The following is a 25,770-nucleotide window of genomic DNA, read 5'->3' on the forward strand; positions in this document are numbered from 1 at the left end:
TCCGCGCTACGTATGGTCAACTCAAAAGAACGTCTTGCAAGAAGACTAGATATTAGCAAGCTGGGCTCTATGCATGCTGTGTGTGTGTAACACAAAAATATTGACAGTGCCTTGCGCAAGTGGTAACCAGTGGTGGTGCGACAAATGGCTGCCCTCTGAAATGGGGAAAAGAGACAGAAAAAATGGAGGTAAGTCCATGGAAAGACGATCAATTGTTGCCAATTCAAGGCTGCTATTTATACCCATAAATAATGGTTTTCGATGTTTTGCATAACAGTAATATCAGGCTTGTTTTTCCTCACGAACACGGATCGGGGATTGTGGTTCACAAGTTGTGATCAAAAGAGGGCGCTACAACCATAACTTTTATTTGGCTTGTGAAAAATAAATTAATAGGACCATGGAGCAATTGCTCCATGATAGGACTTACTTTCTGATCTGTCACCTAGCTCCACTTGTGTGGCCATACGTCCACATCATTTTCTCATGCAGCTAAGGAATAAACAAATTCTGGCGCCTTATCTATGAGCCACCCGGCATTATAAACCGGCTGAGAATGTGTTCACCTAACTTTACTTAATAGCTTGATTTGTGTGTATTGAAAAGTGAAACAAATAAAATTTTGAAAAGAAATTTGTAACAATAACTTTGCTACCTTTCGCCGACTCTAATTTCATCGATTCGTGCACGGCGCAGCCATCTTGGAATATGACGTCATTGCCGAGCTGTGGGCCCGTGAGGGCGTGAATACAAAAGTTTCCGTATGGCGCCACCACTTTTTCGTTCGAAATAAAATAATATAGTATCTAATTTACCTGATTGATGTATCCATTTTTGTAAAAGTGAGTGCAAAAGTGGTGGCGCCATACGGAAAGTTATCCGTGGGCAATTCCATGAAGAAGTGGACATGACCTCAAAATTTAGAATTGTGTTTTTTAAGTAAAAATTGGGCTTATATGGTAGCGTATCCATCAAATATTCAGGAAAAATTGTTTCAATGTCATGTCTTTGCAAGAAAGATTCTATAATTTTTGTGCCAACAATGTTTTATCATGAAATTATGTGCAACTTCAATTTACTACTGAATGGGGAAGATTACAAGGTATCAAATCCATATAGGATTATAGTCATATTTATTCATTGATTGCAGACGTGCCAACTAGTACGTTTTTCTCGTATTTCGTACGGGTTTTTGTAAGAAATACGGGTGTACGGGTTTTGCAAAAAAAATACGGTTTGAGCATCGCCACCGCAAAAATACAATTTTATCCCAGTTGGCCGTCGTGCCCTTTTTTAACTCAAGTTCAATATTTTTTATTGACACAAATAAGTTTTCGGTTGACTACTTACGGCCGATAATGATTATCCAGTGAACTCTATTATTCCACGGGGGTATTCCTTATTCAACTTTCACCACATATCGAGCTAGCCCACCTTGTTGAGCTGTAATGGCTCCGCTTTTAACATCGGTCTGATCACTGTCACCATTAAGCTAACATCGAGCGAGCGCAACAGAGATTCCCTCGCATACATCATTGCACGCACGCTAGTAGCACAAACCTGCATTGCTTCCTACACGCCAGTTTATCTGATGTCCCGATTTCACAGGGATCCCGTCTAACCATAGAGCTATATATATTGACTAGAGCGCTAACTTGCTCGACGTTTTGAAGCCACCCTGAGCGCAGACATGTTTGATGTGTTGCGTGACTACGGAACGATTTTAATTTTAAGAGAACACACATTGCCGTGATTTGTTTTTAATTCGGCATGTGCGCTTTCGCACGCGACTGCCCATTCGCGCAAGTCCGCGCTACGAAAACCATAACTTCTACTTGATTGATGTACTAAAAAAAAGTATACGCGCCTTTTAAACATGACGCACATGGCGCTCGCAGTTTTGTACGCTCATCAGCAGATTGTGCGTTCACATTTGCTGCATTTTTTGCTTCGATGACACATAGAAAAGAACAAACGCACTATCATGCAAATAGCCGTTCAATTGCCGTACAAAATTTCAAGCTTTTGTATTGGTTTGTACATAAACATGGATGCGCCCACACGGCTTCAAAACCTTAGTGCGTGTATAACTTGGTGTTAGCGCTCTAGTCAATATATATAGCTCTATGCGTCTAACACAATTCATTGAACAACAGAGGGCGCTGTTGTCAAATGCCCTTATATGGTATCGGTCGTTTTGTGAACGGACGAATCGAGTTTGCCAAAGAATTTTTTGCCAAATTAATAAAGACACAAAAGATATAGAGCGCCTGAAGCGAGATTTTTATAAGATAAATTTAAGAACTATGCCCCAAATACAACAAACGAAACTTTTTGGGATTTGTTTTTTTTTGTCTTCTTCATTGAAATTAAATTGGTTTTGTTTTGTACTTGTCTTCTTTTGACAAAGAAAATTATATTTAATTAATTGACAAGGGTTTCTATATGAAATAGGATATGATTAATAAATGTTTTTAAGATATGATTTATCAATATCTTTTTTTCATACAAAACCTGTTCCATTGGGTTAACCACCCGTAGGGAAACCTCTGCCCAATTTTTAATTTTTTTTAATTTTGTATTTGTTTTATTTTTTTATTTTTTTATTTTATTTTATTTTTTTTTTTTTCCTCTTCAAGTTTTAATTTACTGGTTTAATTAGGCTGTTTGATAACTTAATGGCCTTCACACCTTCTCTATTTTGCCTGTCTCGGGGCTTAAAACTATGTTTATGCATGTTTAAAAAAAAATACAGGTTTTTGATGCAAAATACAGGTTTTGAGGTTTCAGAATACAGTTTTGTGATCCCAGAGGTTGGCATGTCTGTGATTGGACCTACACATTGGCTGCAATCGTCAAAATTTGTGTTTGTGATAGATTCAGACCATCAATCTATGAAGCTTGTACCCCATTAAAGCCTATGTAACGTAACTAACCAAAACTTCCGATTGTTTCCGCCTCTAGATAAGGCAATCAATTAAAATGTTTATATCTTGAATTTTCCTACTTGGTGCAATCCTTAATTAAAATAAGGAAAGAAAAATCATGAAAATTGTACCATGTGGAAAATAGAAGCAGTCAAAAACTGTAACGTAACTAACTATGTAACGTAACTAACCGGAGTGTAACGTAACTAACCGACATAAAGACTATTAAGATGCTGCTAAGTTGACACAAGCATAAATTTTCAGCCATGTTGTAAAGTTTAAACAAGTTAGGGCAGTATGATACTATTCTTTGACCCACAATTCTAGGGCCACTGATTTTCCGCGATCGCGGAAAACGGACGGAATTCGCGGAATCCGCCCTTTGAAACGGAAAACGGGATTTCAGAAAATTTGATTTTTTTTTTTTTTTTTTTTTTTCTTGACGCCAAAACTATTGAAATTGCATTCTTTATTAAGATTCTTTTTGTTAAACTAAAAAGGCATCAGAAATCAGACCATTAAAAAGTACGAGATCGTAACCGTGGATCATTCTGTTCTACTTCACACCATCCTCAATGTTTACACACATGATGTACACACGTTGTTAACATGGTTAAGCGAAGGGCATTATTCGCGGCACGTTTTAAACATTTTTTGTTCACCCAAATTGCATTTTCTCCCTCTCTTTTACCAACAATAATACACAAACTAGCTTACCTATGATCTATAAGAACACATACAATGTTTTTTCATCTCGGAAAGGTCTAAAATAAAACCGTAAACTGTCAACATTCTGTCGCCAAAGCGAAAACAAAATGGCTGACATTTTGTTTGTGGATGGAGAATGGTCACGTCCATAGACTTGTTCCCAAGTCTTTGATCATGCTGAAACAGCGCCCTCTTGTGGATACACTCCTGTCATTAGCCTACAATGTGGCTGATGCAGAGAATCAACTGCAGTTTTAGACTTGGAATCAAGTCTATCACATCATGTGCATTGATACTGCAGTCACAGTGCAACCTTTTTAGAACATCAGTATACAAAATAATCCACAATTATAAAAAAAAGTATTTTTTTTAAATTTGTCAGTTCAAATGAACATTTTACGAAGTCAACAGTGCAACTTATCTCAAATTAATTTTTATAAGTGTGTCCCTGGGTATTAAACAACCTTTTATCTAATTAAAAAAACATGAAACGGAATTTTTTGTGCCTGAAACGGAATTCATGTTTTTGCCAAACGGAATTTGCACTTTTCTGAAACGGAAAATCAGTGGCCCTACAATTCAATTTCTAGCATATGTTTTGTTTGCCATGTGCTTCATTTTGTCTGTATGCATATTATGTATGCAAGATCCATGCGCAACACACCTGTCCTACAAATTCATCTTCTTCAACTTTTGTGGTGAATTTTTTGGGGTAAGTTTGATGACAATAAAGTTACATGGTGTAATCCATATGAATTTTATTTTAAAGGCTTATCTTAAAGTTATATTTCTCTTCTATATATACTAAATTAATGAGAGTTTGTGTACAAGTGCTGCATGTATAATTCTAACATTGTTCATCAGGTACATAATTATATGTGTAGTTATAGAAATTGCAATTTTCAAAAAATTTCCTTAATTTAATGTCCATAGATCAAACAGGCCATTGTCAAACAAGGAAAAGCAACAGCAACACTAAGAAAAGATAAAGGCAGCTAGTAACTACGAAAATTACAAGGAGAAAAAGGCAGTGGTCGTCAAGACATTTTGTGACATAAGAAACAGCAAGAGAGTTTGCTGTCTAATCGTCAACAATATCAGCTTGTGTGTAAGGGGGAAGCAAACTCATATATCTATAAGCTTGTTGCCCTGTGCAAACAGACCATGGGATGTGAATAGTGTGACAAAAAAAAAATGTAGCCATTTTACAAAAATGGAGACTTGATAGGCTTTCATGTTAATATTGGAGACCACAGAGCTGTGCTAAGCAGCTAGAAGTGTAACGAAACTAACCATGGAATTGCCCAGGTGTACTTTTGGCGCGCACATGCACTACGTAGTTCACGAAAAATACCCAAGCTTAATAAAACGGCCTTTGATTTGTATTCGCGCCCTCATGGGTTGCATGAGGAAATGGTGTGGACGTGTGGCTAAGGATTCAGCTATCTTTGGCCACACAAGTGGGGCTATCTCTCACCCAGCCATAGTTTAGTCAATCCTCCTCTTACCAGTTTTCACGGTATTATGCCTTTTTCTTTGAACTGGGAAAAAAATAATGATGCCATATATCAACCGATGCCCTAATTATCTTCATTTGTTAATATGAAGTATGCAAACATATATTAAAACTTGATGGACATTGAAATGTTCACACCACACACCGATCTTCGATGACTTCAACTGGCCCCATTTGTTTTTAGTTTTTCCTGTTTTCACGGCAAACGAGAAAGTATGGTTTCCCGGTGGAGCCATACATGGAAGAAACATCTGCAGTGACTACAAGTGTTCTATGAGACTCTGTGTATGACTCTATAGCCAGCAGTTGTCTTCATTTTATTCAAAATATTGTTTTAATTAAATTTTAAAAATTACCATGGTAACTTGCAAAAAATTTTAAAAAAATATAAAATTAATAAAAATTGTGAATAATTACTGGCTTTCAAATCTTTTTTTTTTTTTTTTTTTTTTTTTTTTTTTTTTCTTCTTGTCTTAATATTTATAATAAAGCGTATAAATAAACAGTGATAATTGAATCAACAAGCTGATGTTTAAATTTTAATATTAATAATAATATTGATATGAGGGTTAAAACATAAAAATCTCCAGAAATATTAGAAAATGATAGGGCACATGGCTCCTTTAAGCCCCTGTATTTTTTTCCAGAATGATCAGCAAAATATTCAGTCACATGATTTGATCATCATGAATTGTGAATTGAAATAGTGTTTGATGAAACTTTTTCGGTGGGCAAATATTTTTATATGGCCTCAACATTATGACATATTTTTGTACCTTGTAGAAATGCCTAAAATACCAAACTTTTTGCATTTACAAGTGCAAATAACCAATGGAGCCTTACATGTTTCTTCGTTTTGGTCAAGGGAGAGGAGACTCTTTGCTTGGCAAATAAAAAACCACACAATTTTTATCTAGGGACCGTTTACATCGCACGCAGAGAGGTTAAAGATTTGCCACGATTTTAGGGACACCTCGAAAACAGGACTTCCTACGATATAGGTACAAAATCGGAATGAGTTCCACTCATTTTGAATTTATGTATTTCAAAATGAATTTTTTTTTAAAGTGGTGGTAGGATATGGTAACAGTTTACTTACTATGGCGTGCAACGTATTCAGAGGACCTCAATTCAGCATGCTTTTTGGGGAAAAATTAAAATTTTGGTCCAGAATGCCCAATGGTTTTGAGGAGAACACTATAAAATTCTATTGTATTTTTGTTGGTGAAAAAGTGGCGGGTCCTAAAGATATTCCTGTTTAAATTTGACAAATGCCATCATTTTTGTTATGATTTTTTGCAGACGGACAGAAGAGTAAAAGCAAGAAGGCTAAATTCACACAGGTTGATCAGGATGAAGACTCTCAAGGAGCTGACGGTGCGTTAGCGCTTAACCCAACCTAAGAGTGCCTCAAAGGGCTTCCAACATTATAACACCTGGTCACTGGGCCATTTTAATTAATTCCTTAAACCATCTCATCTCCCTGGGGGGTATACAGCCCATGCAACAAATATGGGCTACTAAGCTAAATATATATCACAACAACTATCTTGGGACCCATTTACCCCTGGCCAGGACTCGAACCTAAAATCTGCTGAACAGAAGCACTAGTTCAGTGCTCTTATCCACTCGGCCACGACACCCTAAGATTCTCAAATTATTTTTCCATTTTCTTAAAATCACTCTTGTTTTCACCAAAAGGTGTGACCGAATTACCTGGGAGTGCGTCTAGAGTAGTGGAGGACAAAACAGAAGAAGACGAGTACGGCGCTAAGGACTACCGAAAAAACCTGCAGCTTAAACTAGACCACAAATCAAGACCGTTATGGCTAGTACGTAAACAAAAAACAGGGATGTGATTTCTCTGTTTTTTTACCGGAAATCCATTTCTTTAAACACCCACCAAACTTTGTTTTTGTTTTTTGTTTGTTAACATTTGATAACTAAGATCAAATTCATAAGAAAATAAAGATAAAACCATATCGAACACCCCAGATTGCAAAGTATGGCTTTCAAAACCAAAGATAAGCTTCACAACGGGAAGCTTTCCTGCTCGCAAGCTGTCACGCTGGGCGCTCGCAAGCTTTCACGCTTGGCGCTCGCAAGCTGTCACGCTGGGCGCTCGCAAGCTTTCACGCTGGGCGCTCGCAAGCTGTCACGCTGGGCGCGTTCGCAAGCTTTCACGCTGGGCGCTCGCAAGCTGTCACACTGGGCGCTCACAAGCTGTCACGCTTGGCGCTCGCAAGCTGTCACGCTGGGCGCTCGCAAGCTGTCACGCTGGGCGCTCGCAAGCTTTCACGCTGGGCGCTCGCAAGCTGTCACGCTGGGCGCTCGCAAGCTGTCACGCTGGGCGCTCGCAAGCTGTCACGCTGGGCGCTCGCAAGCTGTCACGCTGGGCGCTCGCAAGCTGTCACGCTGGGCGCTCGCAAGCTGTCACGCTGGGCGCTCGCAAGCTTTCACTCTTTATGCTCATAGTTCAGGTTTTTTTCAACAGCCTATCAAATCCACTTGGAGTAAATTTTAACTGGTTTTCAGGTGTTTTAACTGGCCTTTTGCCAGTTGACCACTGATAAGAGAGAAAGCTGGTGTAATGTGATTCCTTTGCATAATTCAAGCTCAGCCTCTGTTGGCAGTCTCTCTCCTTTTTTTTTTTTTTTTTTTTTTTTTGTAGTTCAATGTAGCTGTGCAAATTGCTTCATATAAGTCTTAGTTTTATTATAAGAAAATAATTAAATACTTTTGGGCAGCAATGGTTTAGGAAGCTGCGCGTCATTTGGACAGCTGACCACCAGTAAAAGAGAACACAGAGTAAACTGCAATTTACTTCCTCTAATACTAAGCCCCCCCCCCCTTCCCCACAGGCTCCAGACGGACACATCTTCTTGGAATCGTTTTCCCCTGTCTACAAACACGCCCACGACTTCTTGATCGCGATCTCAGAGCCGGTGTGTCGACCCGAGCACATCCATGAGTACAAGCTGACTGCCTACTCGCTCTACGCTGCCGTCTCTGTCGGTTTGCAGACCAATGACATCATCGAGTATCTCCGCCGGCTCAGCAAGACCTCCATACCGGACGGTATCATTGAATATATCAAGGTAATTGTTTTACTAATTATAACAGGCATTTATAGAAAAGAGAAGAGGTCGCCCTGGTGTTCCTGGCTGTGGCTGCTAAATGCGCCGTAGCACCTTGTAAACCCTTATAAGGTTCTACATAATTGGGTCTCTGAATTCATTTCTTCAATAACCTCTTTCTGTATGAATGTATATACTAAGTGCCTATAGTAACTTGTTGGTAGATACGTGTGCTATATAAGACTTTGATATTATTTTTATTATAGAGTGCCCTTATACGAGAATTTAAACAAGGGGGATAAATAAAGGCACTTAACAATGTTGGTCCTTAGCAATCAACCATTGAACAGAAAAAGTTTTAAGTTGTTTCTTGAAAATTCAAGTGGTTCAGTTAAATGAATATGATGATTGAGAGGGTGTGGGGCATGTGCGTGGAATGCCCGATCCCCAGCAGAAGAATGCACCTTAGGAACTGCCAAGAGTGTACTGTCCCAACCAGAACAAAGGTCAGGTCGTCCGGGATGGTAAACCTTGATGAGACTGGTGAGATATCTACGAGCGGATTATGAAAACATTTGGTGAGGATCTTGAAAAAAATTCACTGATGGACTGGGAGCCAGTGGAGTTGATGGAGGAGGTTTATTGTTGTAATGCAGTATTTTTTCCTGCATAACTTGCATCATATCGTCCTAATAAATCCTCCTTTACACAGGTATCACAGACTTCCATAAAGTGCCAAACCTTCCAGGCTAGCATTGGGTGGTTGTAAGAGATGTTAAATTTGTTTTACCCGAGTAACATGCCTGTGATATTTTTTCACAGGACTCGGGAAAGTACTGAGTATACAGTGCTAACACACACATCGGTGTATAGGTAAAAACCAAAATTAATATTGGGTTGGTTGCTTCTGTTTGTACAGCTGGTATGTGGGCACCCCGAGACTTGTGTACTGTGGACTTGCTCTCCACAGTCTCCTGTGTTTTTTTGTGGCAATGAAATTTGGGTTTGTTTTTCTCAATATATTTGTCTTTACAGTTGTGTACACTCAGCTATGGCAAGTTGAAGTTGGTTCTCAAACACAACCGCTACTTTGTGGAAAGCACACAACCAGTAAGTAACTAACAGAGGGCGGATACAAAGAGCTATTTTATGTGGGTCCCAAGAACTATTGCTTGATTTGTTTATCACCATCATCATTCGGCAAAGACTTGCGTCCATTGCCGCCTCATCCTCAAATTGAAGTGTGGGCACATTCCTGGAGTCGCCTTCATCACAAGTTCTCTTTCAATCACCGCTATTCTCCGCTCACTTCTAAAGCTCCACTTTGTCACATTGTCTATCCAGCACAGCTCAGGGCAACCTCTGCCTCGACTTTCACCCAAAGGCAGACCATTGTTTGTTTATTTATTTATCTTCAAGCAGGCTTGATTCTGGTTGGTCGATCCATAGCAACAAGGAGTGTGATATAAACTTATATCACACAGCTTATATCACACCCTGCATATTGTGTGTTCGAACCCCGCGTAATGCGCTTTTACAAGCTGTACGCAAAACATAGAGCTGACAAGAAGTTAATGTAATTTCAAAAGTGGTTTGCTTGAAGAGAAATTCGTCATCACACGCATGCTTGTGAAACATGACAAAATATAGCGCGTCTGCATTCCATATCCAACTCAACCTTTAACCTCAGAGAATATGGGACGCAGAAGCGCTATATTTTTCCTTGTTGCTCTTCTCGCTTGTGTGATAATTATATTATTATTATTTATTTTTTAATCAGGATGTTCTACAGAAATTATTAAAAGACCCGGTTGTACAGCAGTGTCGTCGGAGAGAGGATCTTGATGATGAGGGACAGGAGAAGAGCGAAGGCTTTCTGGTCTCCAAGTTATCCGGACAGTCGGCTTTGAAGGTATGAGACTTTGTATAATTTTGTTCTTAGTTTGAAACCGTCTTTAGTAATGGTATACACTTTGAAGGCTCTGGACGCTATTCGTATTACTAAAAATAAATGTTAGCATCAAAAAATTACTTGGTAACGAGCAAAGGAGAGCTGTTGGTAGTAAGCTTGGGTAACACCACGATATTATCAAATATCGCGATAATAAGTTGGAAACGATTTCGATATCGGATCGATTTGGTTTAAGTCGAAATATCGATATATCGCGATATCGATTAAGTATCGCGATATCGAGTAAGTATCTTGCACCCCATGGAGTAAAACCAGAAGAATAGGTCATTAAAACACCTCTCTTATGCTATGACTGTCTCTTCTACAACTTTCACTGGTAGTTTGAAGACTGATGATGTAAAATTTATTTAATCACGATTATATTGAATATCGCGATATATTGTAAACGATATATCGTGAATAAAATAAATCGATATCGCCTAAGCTTAGTTGATAGTTTAAAAAAATTGTGAGAAACAGCTCCCTCTAAAATAACGTTGTTTTTGAGAAAGAGGTAATTTCTCACTCGAATATAAAAAGACTTCTGGCATGAAGCCTTTTATTAGGCATCTGAAAGCACACAAATTTTTGCCACAAGGGTGTTTTTTTTTCAGTATTCCCTTGCAACTTCGATGACCAATTGAGTCAAAATTTCCACAGATAGTGAAATAGTTGTTATTTTTATTACTCGCCCCTATATATATTGAAATGGTCTTGTTCCAAACTTTTACTAAAAAAAACATCCCGCAGTTTTTTGTTCTGATACTATTTGTGAACAACAAATTTACTATATTCATTTTGGATTCGAACCCACGACCTACGATAGCCACCAGGCAATCTCACTGGTCTAGTTGGAACAACACTGGGCTAGAATTGCAAAGGTCGTGGGTTCAAATCCCACCTAAGTAATATGCCTGTGATTTTTTTTCACAGAACTCGGGTAAGTACTGAGTATACAGTGCTAACACGCGTCGGTGATTAGGCCTATCGGTAAAAAAACAAAATAAATATTCTTTATCTCGATGCAAATAAAACATCTATTAAAACAAATTTATTCTTCAAACATCTATTAAAACAAATTTATTCTTTTAGCTCAATCAACCTAACTCCAACTCCAGTAGTACGGCGGGCCCGTCGTCCGGCCCAGACGGCGGTGACCAGAATGGGGACAAGGCGGAGATCCCGTCAGATATTTTCAACTTCTACGAGAAGATCGACCGTGAGGATGAGGAGGGGGAGGAGCTTCAAACTGTTTCCTTCGAGGTCCAGCAAGAAGAGATCGAGACCTTACAACGACGGTGAGATTAGCACTTTCCTCAAAATTGAGAAAATAAAATAAGCTGTTGCAAACTGCTTACCAACCAACAACAAAAATAGTTAATGGCCTGACGTTACGACCCCTAGGAAAGTCTTTCTTGAGAACTAAATGACAACACAACAAACATGAACAGGTATCTAAGTATATTATTTAAGCCTTCTTAAAATGCTCTGGTAGGGTCGAAATGGGGACCACTAACGTGGTCCAGCAAGAAGAGATTGAGACCTTACAACGACGGTGAGATTGTCACTTTGCTAAATATAATATTTAGGTATACTTGTTTTTTTCTTCATTAATTGCATGATTGGTTCTTGAAAGAGTAAAATATTTTCATTATTCCTCAACTTTTCTCAAAGTTTCCGCTTGTTAAATCTCATCCCTTGCCATCTATTTAAGACCGGGCAAGGTTTTGGTCTTGGCATAATAAACCTCGCTCTCAGCTTGGTCCATTATCCCATGGCCAAGAACCTATACTACCCCTTCTTCATCACCTTTTTTCCCTTTATTCATTAAAAAGTCCTTATATTCCTGCAGGTGTATCGAGTTGGATTATCCACTTCTAGCTGAATATGACTTCCGAAATGACACTCACAATCCCGACTTAAGGTATGCAGCCGGGAGACAAATTTGTACAATTTTCCTCATGCACTATAATATGCTTAGCACAAACAAACTTTGCTTTATAGCAAAAATGGTTCCTAGCTTAAGTACCATGTTTTCATCAGTTTTGTTTGTTCCATTTTTCTCTGAGGTGAACTCCGGAAAATAGAATGCTCCAGGATCACTTCGGGAGTCATGTTTTTACCCATGGCATGAGTAAAACCACACAGAAATTCTGTTTGGTTGAAAGGTATTCAAATGGTTGTCAACTCGCTAAAAAATGAGATCTAAAGTAGGAGGGTTAAATAGTCGCTTAGATTAATCTTTATCATACTTGTAAAAAACCTCTACTTACCCTCTCCCCCTTTCCCCAACTTTTTTGTAGTATTGACTTGAAACCAACCACAGTTTTACGACCATACCAGGAAAAGAGCCTCCGTAAGATGTTCGGAAACGGACGGGCAAGGTCGGGGGTCATTGTGCTCCCGTGTGGTAAGTCCTGTTTGGTAGTAAACTTGTGTATGTATTTTCTCTCATCCTCGAGAGCCCTCTGCCCCTCTCTTCAGACAACTCAACACTCTCCCATGACATCAATAAGCTTCATATCGGGAGCTTCATGTATAAACTCTCTAATAATCTCCTTCCCAGGACCTTTTCTTTATACTCCATACTGGTTGAAAATAGACCCAGTGCTTGGCAGAAGTTGTCACTTACTATTTGCCTTTGAAAGATGCATTGTGGCAAATCAGTCCACAGATATATGTCTTACAACATTTGGTGTTTATAATGCTTAGTACAATAATAACTTGCTATTAAGCAGGAATAGGTTAACGACAAAAATGTCATGTAGTTCTTATCGTTGTTGCCAGTAACTAGCTATTTCATAAGGCCTGTAAGCACGTAAACTTGTTTAGCAGAAATAATTGTTGCTTAGCAAAAATAGGCGAACCGGCCAGAACACTGATAGTTACCATTACTGCGTCTGCTACCCCGTTCATTTCTTTCATAGCCAATATTTTCTGCTTAACAGCTTTAAAAAATTGGGCCCTCTTTGAGAGTTTTACGAAAATAGTCCCAGTGCTTCTGAATGATGCCTTAGTGGTGAACTAGTAATTTTGGCCGGTTATCATTTCACACTGTTAAATCTAGGTTACAACAACAAAAACCGGCGCACATAACACCAATCATTCTCTCTCTTCATTGGCTTCAAATTCACCAACGTATCCACTTCAAAATTCTTCTTTTTGTGTGTAAAGTTGTTCTTAATTTGGCCCCAGTATATTTACAAGACCTCATAGCCCTTCGTTCATAGTGACTATCATCAGCTACCTGATGCCTTCGCTCTTTTTCAATTACTCATTTCCAGCTTTCCCCGGGACCCCGCACCATGACAAACTATAGCGATCAGGCTTTCTCAGTCATAGCTCCAACACTTTGGAACAAGCTACCCACCCACATCCAAGCAGCACCATCATACGACACTTTTGAATCATTACTTAAAACCCATCTGTTTTGTCAACCTTGTTACAGCGCAAAGAAACTTATGTAAATAGCACTCTATAAATGTTGTAATTATTATTATTATTATTATTATTATTATTATTATTATAGGTGCCGGTAAGACATTAGTCGGGGTGACCGCAGCTTGTACAGTGCGTAAGCGTTGCTTGGTACTCTGTACGTCTGGGGTCGCTGTGGAGCAGTGGAGGTCACAGTTCAAGATGTGGTCAACAGTGGATGACTCCATGGTGTGTCGCTTCACATCAGATGCTAAGGACAAGCCAATGGGTAAGCACATTTTGGTTGTCATTTATGTTTCTCGACTGATAAAAAGCAAACAGTTTTTGTTTTTTATCCTGAAGACATTTGCTGTCTTAGAAAAAAAATTCCACTTGCAGTCTTTTAAAGTTTTTTTTAATGATCGTCTTTTTGGATATTTTTATAGTTTAAATTCTTTGCTATTGTACGCATATTTGTATACACTGTTTAATATAATATTTGTTAGTGTTTTTCGATTTAAAATCTAATGGTGACACAGCATTTACATGTTTACCAGTTGCCTCCCTCAATGGCGAACGTGGCAGTAGTAGCTGTGTAAAACGCAGACTGGTTCCCAGCCTTTCTCCGTAAGGATACAATGATTCCATTGGACAAACATGCAGTGATGTAAGCTTTAAACGTCTGCTGCTGCTCGTGTGTATAATGTTATTATGTACAGTGATGTTGTTTTATTCACAATGATCCTGCCAGTTGCTCAAGGCTGGTATCTGGCGTTATTCACAAGCCTCAAATTGTGACGTCACAGATGTTCAGGCCATGTGTGACATTGGTACAAGTTTTGAATATATTCTTGGTCTGACGACAAGTCTGCACCCAAGGTCCATCACTTTGAGAGTCAACCATAGAGCTATATATATTGACTAGAGCGCTAACACCCCGTTTTACACGCACTAAGGTTTTGAAGCCGTGTGGGCGCATCCATGTTTATGTACAAACCAAAACAAAAGCTTGAAATTTTGTACGGCAATTGTACGTCTATTTGCATGATGCATGCGTTTTTTCTTTTCTATGTGTCATCGAACCAAAAAATGCAGCAAATGTGAATGCACAATCTGCTGATGAGCGTACAAACTGCGAGTGTCATGTGTGCCATGTTTAAAAGGTGCATATACTTTTTTAAGTACGTCAATCAAGTCGAAATAACGGTTTTCGTAGCGCGGATGCACGAGAATGGGCAGTTGCGCACAGAAGCGCACAAGTCGAATGTAAAAAAAATCACGGCAATGTGTGTTCTTTTAAACATAAAATGCGCCCAGGGTGGCTTCAAAACGCAGAGTAAGTTAGCGCTCTAGTCAATATATATAGCTTTATGGAGTCAACATTGTTTTTGCAATGTAATGTACAAATAGCTGTGTGTTTTCTTCATGTAGGATGTAATATTTGCATCAGCACGTACTCTATGGTGGCACATTCAACCAAGAGATCGTGGGAGGCTGAGCAGGTCATGAAATGGCTACGTGATCAGGAGTGGGGTCTCATGCTGTTGGATGGTAAGGGACATGTCTGGTTGTAGTGCTCCAGAGGCATTAGGCTCCATTGTTCTTTCGGCCTCGGTGTTCTCTAGGCCCGGAGGCAAGAGTGTTCCGTAGACTCTAGGCACCAGTGTTCTGTAGGCATTAAGCACCAATGAGGCTGGGTGTTTTGTAGGCCCTGGGCACCAGTGCTCCCAAGGCCCAAGGCTTTGTATTTCCCAGGCACCAGTGGTTCTTTAGGACCTAGTTGCCAGTGTTCTGTAGGCCTCAGGCACCAGTGTTCTTAAGGCCCTAGGTACCAGTGTTCTTAAGGCCCTAGGTACCAGTGTTCCATAAGCCCAGGCACCAGTGTTATGTAGCCCCTAGGTACCAGTGTTCTGTAGCCTCTTGTACCAGTGTTGTGTAGGTACCAATCTTCTGTATGCCCAATTTGCTAGTGTTCTTTTGGCCCAAGTGTTCCATAAACCAGAGGAACCATTTTTGTTTTTGTAGGGCACTGGCACCAGTATCTTGTAGACCCTGTGTACTAGTGTTCCATAGGCCTGTGGTATGTGTCCTATTTGCCAGTTTTCTGTAGGCTCTAGGTACTAGTGTTCCATAAGCCCCAGGCATCAGTGTTGTGTAGGCCCCAGGCACCAGTGTTCTGTAGGCCCTAGGTACCAGTGTTCTGTATCCCCTAGGTACCAGTGTTTTGTAGCCCCTAGGTACCAGTATTCCATAGGCCCTATATTATCCAGCCCTGGATAGAGCATTTCACTACTGCATAATTATATTCTTGTTCATTGGGATATCAATAATTCTCTTATGGAACATGTTTGATCAGAAGGATTTGAATTTTGTCATTACAACAAAAGCACAGTCGCCAAGGGAAGAGTTAACGATCTTAAGACACAGCAGGAAAACAAAGTTTACAAACAACTTCATCCTGTTTCTCTTGCTGTTGTTTTTTCAAAGAGGTGCACACAATCCCCGCAAAACAGTTCCGCCGCGTTCTGACGGTGGTTCAGGCCCACTGCAAGCTCGGCCTGACCGCAACCCTTGTGCGGGAAGACGACAAAATTGCGGATCTGAACTTCCTGATAGGGCCCAAGCTCTACGAGGCCAACTGGATGGAATTGCAGAGGATGAACTTCATCGCCAGGGTGCAGTGCGCCGAGGTCTGGTGCCCGATGACACCTGAGTTCTACCGAGAGTATTTGGGCCTCCGTTCAAGGAAAAGGCTGGTATGTTGAATGGAAATATAAAACAAGGCACCTGTCTTTTTGGTTATTAGATTTTACATGTTAAGCCCCTTTGAGTTGAACTCGGACTTCACTGACTCACACTCCAGAACTTGACTCTGGTGCTTTAGACCACTCTGCCACCACACCCTATTGATAAGAATCTTGGGGTTCAGTTCCATTATTATTATTATTATTATTTTGGTCTCTTGTCACAACAGCATGTCAGACTTTTATATTTTTGTAATTTTTTGTTCACAGCTATTATATGTGATGAATCCAAACAAGTTCCGTGCCTGCCAGTTCCTGGTGCGTTTCCACGAGCAACGAAACGACAAAGTCATTGTTTTCTCAGACAATGTGTTCGCTCTCAAGCATTACGCTATTGCTATGGATAAGTAAGTTTTATTTTTTCCATTTCTGGGGGGATGGGGGAGAGGGGGCTGTATAATGAACTATAAATTTGTGATAATTTTTGTTATTTTATGAGTTTTTAATTTTGTTATGAGTTTTCATTTAATGGTAATGTTTGTTCTAGTCATCTGATGAGTTTAAAATTTTTGCAAAACTATCTTTTGATGGTGAGTTTAAATTTGATAATGATTTTAAATAAAACCATGTATTTCATCATCAGACCATACATCTATGGACCCACCAGCCAGGGAGAGAGGCTGCAGATTCTACAAAACTTTCAACACAATCCTCTCGTCAACACCATCTTCATCTCAAAGGTGAGTAGGTTTTAATATTGAGTAAGAGTTCTCAATAATGTTACTCCTAAAAGATAGCTCTCAACAGACGCTATCTTTACGGGCAAATTGTAGGCACATCAACGCTCAATAACAAACCTGTGCAAATTTGGGCTCAATTACCTCATTCTCAAAAACTATGTTACTTCAGAGGGAACAAACTATCACAATGTTTTACCCTATCAACAGCCCTCTTTTGTTTGTTACCAAGTAAATTTGTAAGCTAAAAGTTATTTTGAGTAATTAACAATAGTGTCCAGTGCCTTTAAAGACCTGAGATGATAATGACGTTGGTTCTGTAACTTCTTTCCTTCTCACAAATCTTCAGGTTGGTGATAACTCCTTTGACTTGCCAGAAGCCAATGTCTTGATCCAGATCTCCTCTCATGGAGGCTCCAGGAGGCAAGAGGCCCAGAGATTGGGACGAATCCTCAGAGCCAAGAAAGGTACGACAGAAGTCAGTTTAATAGATGGATTGCAATACGCGTCATCGACCGCCATCTTTGATGTATTAACAAGGGAAAAGTGCATGCGTAGCGCGTACACGCATACTGCAATCCATCTATATAACAAGTTTCAGTGACCTCTTATCAAAACTTATTGTTGACAAAATTGTTTTATAGTGTTTACAGAATTCTTTTTTCTAATGCCAATTTTTAATGTTTTCTTGATGGTGTTGTTGCTTTTGGATTGTATTTTATTGCTTTTTCCTTATTCATTTTAATGTGTGTTATAGTGCGTAAGGGTATATTGTTATAGTGTATTTTTTATTCATATTATTATATTGCTCAGCGCATTTATGAACAAAATCATATTGGAACTTGCACTAAATAAAATAATAACTTATTATTATTTTGTCTTTGTGTCTACAATGGCATTTGGAAAACAACAAATCAGCTCAAAATTTAAAATCCTACTCCTGTAAATGGTGCTTCCAGAAACCTTAGTAGATTGTGTCTCCACCATGCAAATCCACTCATGTACATGGTGTAACTGCAAACATTTAGAATTTATCTCCACCATTCAAATTTTCAAATCCTACTCACACTTCACTATCGTTTTGTCCCCTGGTTTGTCTGTTTAGGTGCAGCAGCTGAAGAGTACAATGCATTCTTCTACACTCTAGTCTCCCAAGACACTCAGGAGGTGTACTACTCTTTAAAGAGACAACGCTTCCTCGTCAATCAGGGATACAGCTTCAAAGTCATCACTAAACTAGCTGGCATGGATGAGGTATGCCCGTTAAAACCTAGAAATAAACTGCATGACACTCTTGGTATCTAAGGACACCAGGCATGATAATTGAAAAAAGTATTAATAAATTGTGATAAAATACTCTGAAAAGTATTCTAAAGTCTTTTCCATGTGCACATGTAGATCAGAACTTGTGTCCGCGAGCAAGACACTTCACTATTATTGCTTCTCTTCACCCTGGGGTAAATGGGTACCTGTGAGGGCAGAGATGTTTCTTGTGATTGATTTAGCCGAGTAGCGCATATTTGTTGCAAAGGCTGTATACTCCCCAGGGAGCTGAGAATGTTTAAGGAATGTAATAATTGGTTCAGTGACCAGGGGTCATAATGTTTGGATGCCCTTCAGGTGTGTAAAGCGCTCTATAAAAACCAATTATTACTGTTAATACTAGCTATTAAAGTTTGTTTTTCTCTTCTTTTTTTTTTGGGACAGAGCAACCTGAAGTACAGCAAGAAGCAAGAGCAGCAGCAGTTGCTGCAGCAGGTGCTGTTAGCTTCAGACATCGACGCCGAGGAAGAAAAGATCCCCGGTGACAGCGCCAAGGGTTCCTCACAGGTAAAGAAGCGATTTTATTTTGTATTTCACATATGTGATGTTCCATGCGACGGTTTTACACTTAGGCATAATATTTGTCTTACCTTAGTCTGTTTTCCGACTTTTTCACCCTTGGAAAAACCTGACAAATTGTGATTAAATAGCCTGAAATATAATAATAATTTGGGAGGTTAATCATCCTTACTCTGAGCTGAATTGCGAAAGGACGCGGCTACACTGGTTCAATAAGCAGGCATGCAAGGGCGCCTTGGGCTGCCAGCCACATCAACCGATTATGACCAGGGAGCACAGCCAAGAGCGGAAGTGTTTGATTTTTCCCGAGGGAGGAAAACTGGATGGTCTGGAAAACCCTCGTGGCACAGCAGAGAACCAACGTACAACTCAACTCACATATGGGCCTGGCCGGGAATCGAACCGAGAATCGAACCGGGGTCACCTTGGTGAGAGGCGAGCACTTTACGCACAAGCCAACCATGCCACCAAATGTATTTAAGAGTCTAGACCGTTTGTACGTGTAGGTCAGTCTTTGTACTTCCTACTTTTTTCCAAAGGACCTAATATCATGCCTGTACACTGCCATAAAGTTGATCATCTTTTTGTGTATTTTATTTGCAGTACGTACGCCGTGTTGGGAACATGAGCTCCATGTCCGGTGCAGACGACCAGGTTTACATTGAATACCAAAGCAGTAAATCTAAGAAGAACCTATCTCATCATCCACTCTTCAAGAAGTTTAGGTAGTACACTAACAGCGTCCCAAACCAATAGTGCATTCTGCTCTACCAACCAGGCTCCTATAATGGACAACCCCAGCCCAAATACATCGTTTTGGTCAGTTAAGGGTTAACCCTGTTTCCGCTGCAGGAGTAGGTGGCAACGTGCCTCTGCTGCCAATAAGTTAAGTGTAGCTCTCACCTTGAAGTGGCCATCCGGCCTTCAAGATGATTATCTTTTTGGGGGGTTTTCATTGGAGCTAAAAAAAAATAGGGTGCATTCCAGTTAATGCAGACATAGGTTCAGATTCACTAAATAAGTAAGATTTGAAAGTTTGCATGGTGGGAATGCAAACCTGGTGAGGTTTGCAAAAAAAAACTGTTTCGGGTGAACTTGCCAGTGGTTGATCACTGGCCATTGACCAAAACAGTTATTGGTTACGACCATGAAACCCACCCATTGTACTGGTCTAGTAGAAATAGCACCATCTACCAGCGGGTAGAATTTAACTCTATAAAACTGAATCAAATGAACACTTTAAAAGGTTTAAATACACCAAAATATTTATTGCTTCAATGATTTTGTTGTTAACTAGTGTACATTTTGTATATAAATTATAAAACTCAAGAATCACTGCACCATAGTTAGACACAAGAAACAAACCGACAACTTGTGAAAATTAACGTTTCCTCAGTTACCAAAATGTCAAAAAGGTCATAGATTAGGGTCATAGAAGTTATCACTAAAGCGCTAGTGAAATACGGAAAAGTATAGTGCTTCTGCGTCCCATATCCATCGAGGCCGAAGGCCAAATTGGATATGGGACGCAGACGCGCCATTTTTGTTCATATTCCGCGAGTGCCCCTAAAGGGTGAATATGCAACATTTTAAGGAGAGACAATAATTGTCACCTGAGAAAGTTTCAGTGAAATACATTGTCTACTTTTTGACAAAACAGCTCAACAGTTTGGTATTTTCATGAAGTATGCTCATATTTTATAGCAAGGTATTAGCAAGTACCAACCACATCTCTCCGAATTTCCAAAACTTGCCTCTCTTGTAGGTGAAATACTTTGACATACTTTTATTGAGTCTTATTATTATTGGGGCCATTTCATTAATTTAGCAGGATGCTTACTACCACTACCATCTTTATTAAAAGCAAGCTTTCGGATAGAAATTACACAATTTGTTTACCGTATATTGTGAACGCAGGGTGTAGATGTTTACAATCGAAAGAATAAGTTTTGTAAAATAATAAACAAGTTACTATTTTCAAACTACAAACCTTGTGAATGATTCTGATTATTAAAACAAGTGTACTGCCGACCAGCTGGGACCAAGTTTCTTAGAGCTGCTTAAGAATGCTTTTATTTTGCCATTTTGACACAAAAATATGAGTACTTTTTATTTTATAGATTGGAGAAATTTATAAGCTTCATAAAAAAAGTATTTAATGAAGAAAAATCTGCTAATGATAAAAAAACAAATAAAAATTTAATTGTTGTTTGAATTCCGACACTATCTCATCAGCCTGTCCTGTTTTAAGCGGAAAATATTGAAGAACAAATTTATAAGCAGGAAACTTGTCACAAACAGTAAACCTTCACAATTTCAGAAAGCTTTTAAAGGAACACGTTGCCTTGAATCAGTCGAGTTGGTCTTTGAAAAGCCAGACTATTACTGCTTAGAAAACTTGCATAGTGCTTTAAAACATAATAATAGGGAGACCGCCACAAATACAGACTATTCATTTAAGGTTTATCCTTATACTCGTTGCCCTCCAGTATAAGAGACCACAGCGGCCAGTAAATGGCTTGTACAAAAATGACATTAGCTGTCGAAGTATCTGACCTACTTCCAATCAACCAAAAAGGTCAATGTAAAGGTCAATTATCTGAATTGAAAACCAGATTTATGTTTTGTATAATTATTTTGAGAAATTTTTACCCACATTTTTTTTTTCTGAAAGAGGTCTGGGCGTACGGTGATGACCATAGAGAAATGAATGGTTGTTTAAAGGGATTGCACATGTATCTGTTTGGTAATTGGAACCAACTGATAGTTTCAATCCTATATTAGATATTACAGGCCTGCTTCGTTTTTGAAAAGGCAAGGGCACCAAGGCATTTTCACCTTGGTAAAGGGCAACTTATGAGGAATTGTAAAATTCTACTGGAGCATTTCAAAGGCACCAAGGCAATGACCATGCTGCCTCCGTGGAGTATCAGGCCTAATATTATACCATAAAACTAATCTATGGAAATTTTGTGGTTACATTTTTGTACTCGCATGATTTACAAAATGGTTAAAACTGGTGAACACTACTTAAATGCTTCATATATATCTATGAAAACAAAATCATTTCTATAAAATGTTTATAAATAACTACTTTACTTTTATAGTATCTCTTCGTCCCATGCTGAATACTGGACTTTTTCCAAGCATGACTGAGAAAACCTTAATCGAATTTCGTTTCATTTCATAAAGATCATATCACATTATTTGAATGGACCTTCAATTTTGTTTCGTTAATTTTATACAATAATTTGAGTTGTCACAAGATTTAAACCATTGTGCATATCTTTGGGAAGATGAACTGATTATGATATGAGGTTGAACAACTATGGAAAGCCATAAATGCAAAGCAAAAAAAAATTGCCACAGTTTGGAACAATGAGAAACAATTTGTTGGAATTTGTTGGAAACAAAGCAACCAATCATTGTTGATCATTTATTTAATTGAAAGTTTGCGTAAAAAGTTGAATTGGTACGACCCTGCTAACACAATTGAACGTTTTGCTAACATTTGACCGTCCATGCCAACCAGCACGGTTTGTTTAACAACAGTAGAAAGTCTATAAAGATCTAATTACAGAAATCAAAGTCCAAACTTTTTGGCCACGATTCATAAAAAGGTGAAAAGAAAAACCACAGAGTCCCTAAATAAGCTTTTAGAGGTAAAGGCTGTCTTGAAAATTCCTGGGATTGCTTATTTCTTAACGAGACCGATCTTCTTTCCGAATGACGTCATCATAACGCTGACGTGGGTCATGTCACACATGGGCTGGTTGCTTGTTTGCTTGCACTGACAGAGAAGAACGTACTTGGTCTTGTCCAATTTAATTGGGACAGGTTTGAATTCGGTTGGTTTGTGTGCTCCATCGCAGAACGGCTGATGGGGGGTAAAAGAAAATATTCTGGTTGGAGTTCACCAGTTAACTTTCCTGTTAGACTTTGTTGCACCCCCACTATATAAGCAGCCCATTTATGTTTGGCAGCCCAACTATACTTGGGCCCCCACCTAAACTAATTGTGTTGAACCACTCGCCCTTGGTGGACTTGATTGGATTTAGAGCCCACTTCTTAAATTGGTCTAGCTACAACACTGCTGCGTACCTGGTCTTTAGTGGGCCTGGGCCTATTCTAGGTTCCTAAACCCTGCTATTCCTATACCCTGCTATTCCTATACCCTGCTATTCCTATACCCTGCTATTCCTATACCCTGCTATTCCTATTGCGGTAGTTTATGAAAATACTTCCAAACTTGAACTCGATTCCCAAGGGCAAATGAGTGCGGTTTGTGTGGAGATAGCGCCCTCTAACAGAAAGGGCTTGAACCAATACTAGACTGGGCCTAGTACTAGTAGCTATAAGTTGGGTCCTTTGCCAACCTATAGTTGAGCCAATTCTATAAAGTTGGGCTGTAGGCCCTAAGGTGTTTGAATCTTCAAATTTAAAGGACCCCATCAACAGAGTTGCTTTGCAGGAAATGAATATTCGCTCGTCCCCAGTGCCTTGCTTTAACCAAAGGCGCTGGGATGGGCAAACGTATCATGCACGCACATTGGTTTAATAATGCGCAGTCCCATCATGCATCACACTCACACTGCACCATATTTCTATGCACTGCATACATGACGTACTTCCTGAACAAGAACCTGTGCAAGCGATTAGCCCATCCCAGCGGTCCTGGATAGACTGGCCGCTGGGGCCGAGCGAAGAAATGAATATAGCTTGCATGTAAAGTTCATAACATTTTCAAAGAAGGAACAGACAAGTTTGATGCTTGTGGTGGCAAGACATACCTGCTTCTTACTGAGACCACATTTACACCAGAAGTACTTCTTTCCACCTTCTAGCTTCACATATGTAGGTATTTTCTTACTGATGTACGTTCCCTTCGGACCTACTTCAAGATGACGTACCTTTAAAATACAAAATACAATGAAAATTACAAGTTTAGGGTGTTTTTTCAGCATAACTTGGTTTGTGTGCACCCTTTGAGCTGTTGGGACAGCAAGCTTCATTTTGAGATCACACAGTTCTTGGAAAAATGATGCAGAAGGCTGCCAAAAGTTTACCTATCATGTAGACCCCATAACTGGGGTGCCCACTGGTTTGTTTTTTATGGTCGTACTGCTGTACTCCTCTTTTAGAAATATTGAAGTCAAAATTTCCAAAAAAGGAGTACAGTGCTCAGTTACTGTGTCCAGCTTTCATGCAGTACTTAAAGGAGTCAATAGAGGCATTCCTCCCTAATTAAAGCCAGTGGACACTATTGGTAATTACTCAAAATAATTATTGGCATAAAACCTCACTTGCTAACGAGTAATGGGGAGAGGTTAATAGTATAAATCTTTGTGAGAAACGGCTCCCTTCGAAGTGATGTACTTTTCGAGAGATAAGTAATTTTCCACGAATTTGATTTTGAGACCTCAAGTTTAGAATTTGAGGTATCGAAATCAAGCATCTGAAACCACACAACTTCGTGTGACAAGGTTTTTTTTTTCTTTCATAGTTATCTCGCAACTCCGACAACCAATCAAGCTCAAATTTTCACAGTTTTTTTTTTTATGCATATGTTGAGATACACCAAGTGAGAAGACTGGTCTTTGACAAATACCAATATAGTGTCCATTGTCTTTAATACCCATTTGACTTGAAGTTTAAGTTAAAGTTTTCCCGGTAAAATGTCACTTTCACTCATATAGAGCCAAAGGTGCCCCAGAGCATTTAAAGTTAAACTGCCTCAAAGTTTTGTTGTAATACTACTTTCTTTGTGTGCGGGGAGGCACACATGTTGAAGTTGGTAATTATTCCATCTTACGGTCACCTCAACATGTGTGCCTCGGCACACAAAGTAGTATTACCACAAAACTTTGAGGCAGTTTTGAAGCCCGATAATATAACAGTTATAGAGCTCTTGTCTTGGAGCGTCTATTCTACAACTTTTTCAGATGAAAGCCTGTTTAAAATCAACAATTTTGTGCTGTCGCTTTGTGAAATTACTCCAACAACTCGGAAAAGTTTCCATATGGCGCCACCACTTTTTCATCGATATGAAATAATATAGTATCTAATTAACCTCAATGAGATATCCCTTTTTGTAAAAATGAGTGAAAAAGTGTTGACGCCATACGATGGAAAGTTATCCAAACATCCGCGGGTCATTCCATTTCCATATCGAAATCAACCAAATTTCTGAAAAGTTCCCAAGTGACCCTCTCAGATTGACACGAAACTTTGTCAAACTGTTCCACAAATGAACACACCCACAAAATTGATTTTATTCCATATCGCCTCTGAGATACGGCCTCCTAAAATTGGCTAAAACCTCCCCTTTTTGGAGCTGCGCCCACCCTGACCGAGTTCAAGAAAACGCGTCGTCGTCTACTCTAGTCTAAGTCTATGTGTAGTCTACTCTAAGTTGTCTTCTTAGAGCCGACAATTTTTGCAGGAAACAATTTGTATTCACCAAGTCGGTAAGTAATACGTACAGTTATGTTCCTGAAGTATGGCGAGACGACTCTCAACGGCACCAATCGCACTGTTTTCATTAAAATAGAAGACATTTTGAGGCTTGAACTACAACCGGTGTGTGTTGTACATGTCAAATCAGTCAGAGCAGCAGACGTCTATCAAAACAAAAAGCAGGGCGCCCTCAAGAGAAAAATGTAGTAACTATTCATTTTAAAAACTGTGATTAAAAGCATATTTTATATTGTTTTTTTCATCTTGTTATTATACTGTAATTTTAATATGTAAAATATAATCCGGCAATTAATTTATTTATTTGAGCTTTTAACATAAATATAATTGTAAATATTTAGTATTTGTTTACTTGTTTTTTTATAATTGTTTCATAA

General features: G+C 39.1%; 2 protein-coding genes across 2 annotated transcripts; one reads left to right on the forward strand and one right to left on the reverse strand.

Moving 5' to 3' along the window:
* The first annotated feature begins 80 nt into the window (after nt 1–80).
* On the forward strand, nt 81–22,471 carry LOC117299915 (general transcription and DNA repair factor IIH helicase subunit XPB-like). The gene is made up of 18 exons (XM_033783511.1): nt 81–188; nt 6,454–6,528; nt 6,853–6,983; nt 8,013–8,249; nt 9,264–9,338; nt 10,009–10,140; nt 11,272–11,477; nt 12,032–12,103; nt 12,483–12,589; nt 13,709–13,885; nt 15,028–15,147; nt 16,084–16,352; nt 16,611–16,747; nt 16,984–17,080; nt 17,427–17,544; nt 18,183–18,331; nt 18,785–18,907; nt 19,523–22,471. The coding sequence occupies exons 1-18, from the start codon at nt 161–163 to the stop codon at nt 19,646–19,648; spliced, it is 2,379 nt and encodes a 792-aa protein (XP_033639402.1). The 5' UTR covers nt 81–160; the 3' UTR covers nt 19,649–22,471.
* On the reverse strand, nt 20,756–25,524 carry LOC117299916 (CDGSH iron-sulfur domain-containing protein 3, mitochondrial-like). The gene is made up of 3 exons (XM_033783513.1): nt 25,402–25,524; nt 23,710–23,829; nt 20,756–22,796 (listed from the first exon to the last, which is right to left on the reverse strand). The coding sequence occupies exons 1-3, from the start codon at nt 25,474–25,476 to the stop codon at nt 22,614–22,616; spliced, it is 378 nt and encodes a 125-aa protein (XP_033639404.1). The 5' UTR covers nt 25,477–25,524; the 3' UTR covers nt 20,756–22,613.
* Between the last annotated feature and the right edge of the window lie 246 nt (nt 25,525–25,770).

The sequence above is a fragment of the Asterias rubens genome, chromosome 15, assembly GCF_902459465.1.
Source record: "Asterias rubens chromosome 15, eAstRub1.3, whole genome shotgun sequence".
Classification (NCBI taxonomy): domain Eukaryota; kingdom Metazoa; phylum Echinodermata; class Asteroidea; order Forcipulatida; family Asteriidae; genus Asterias; species Asterias rubens.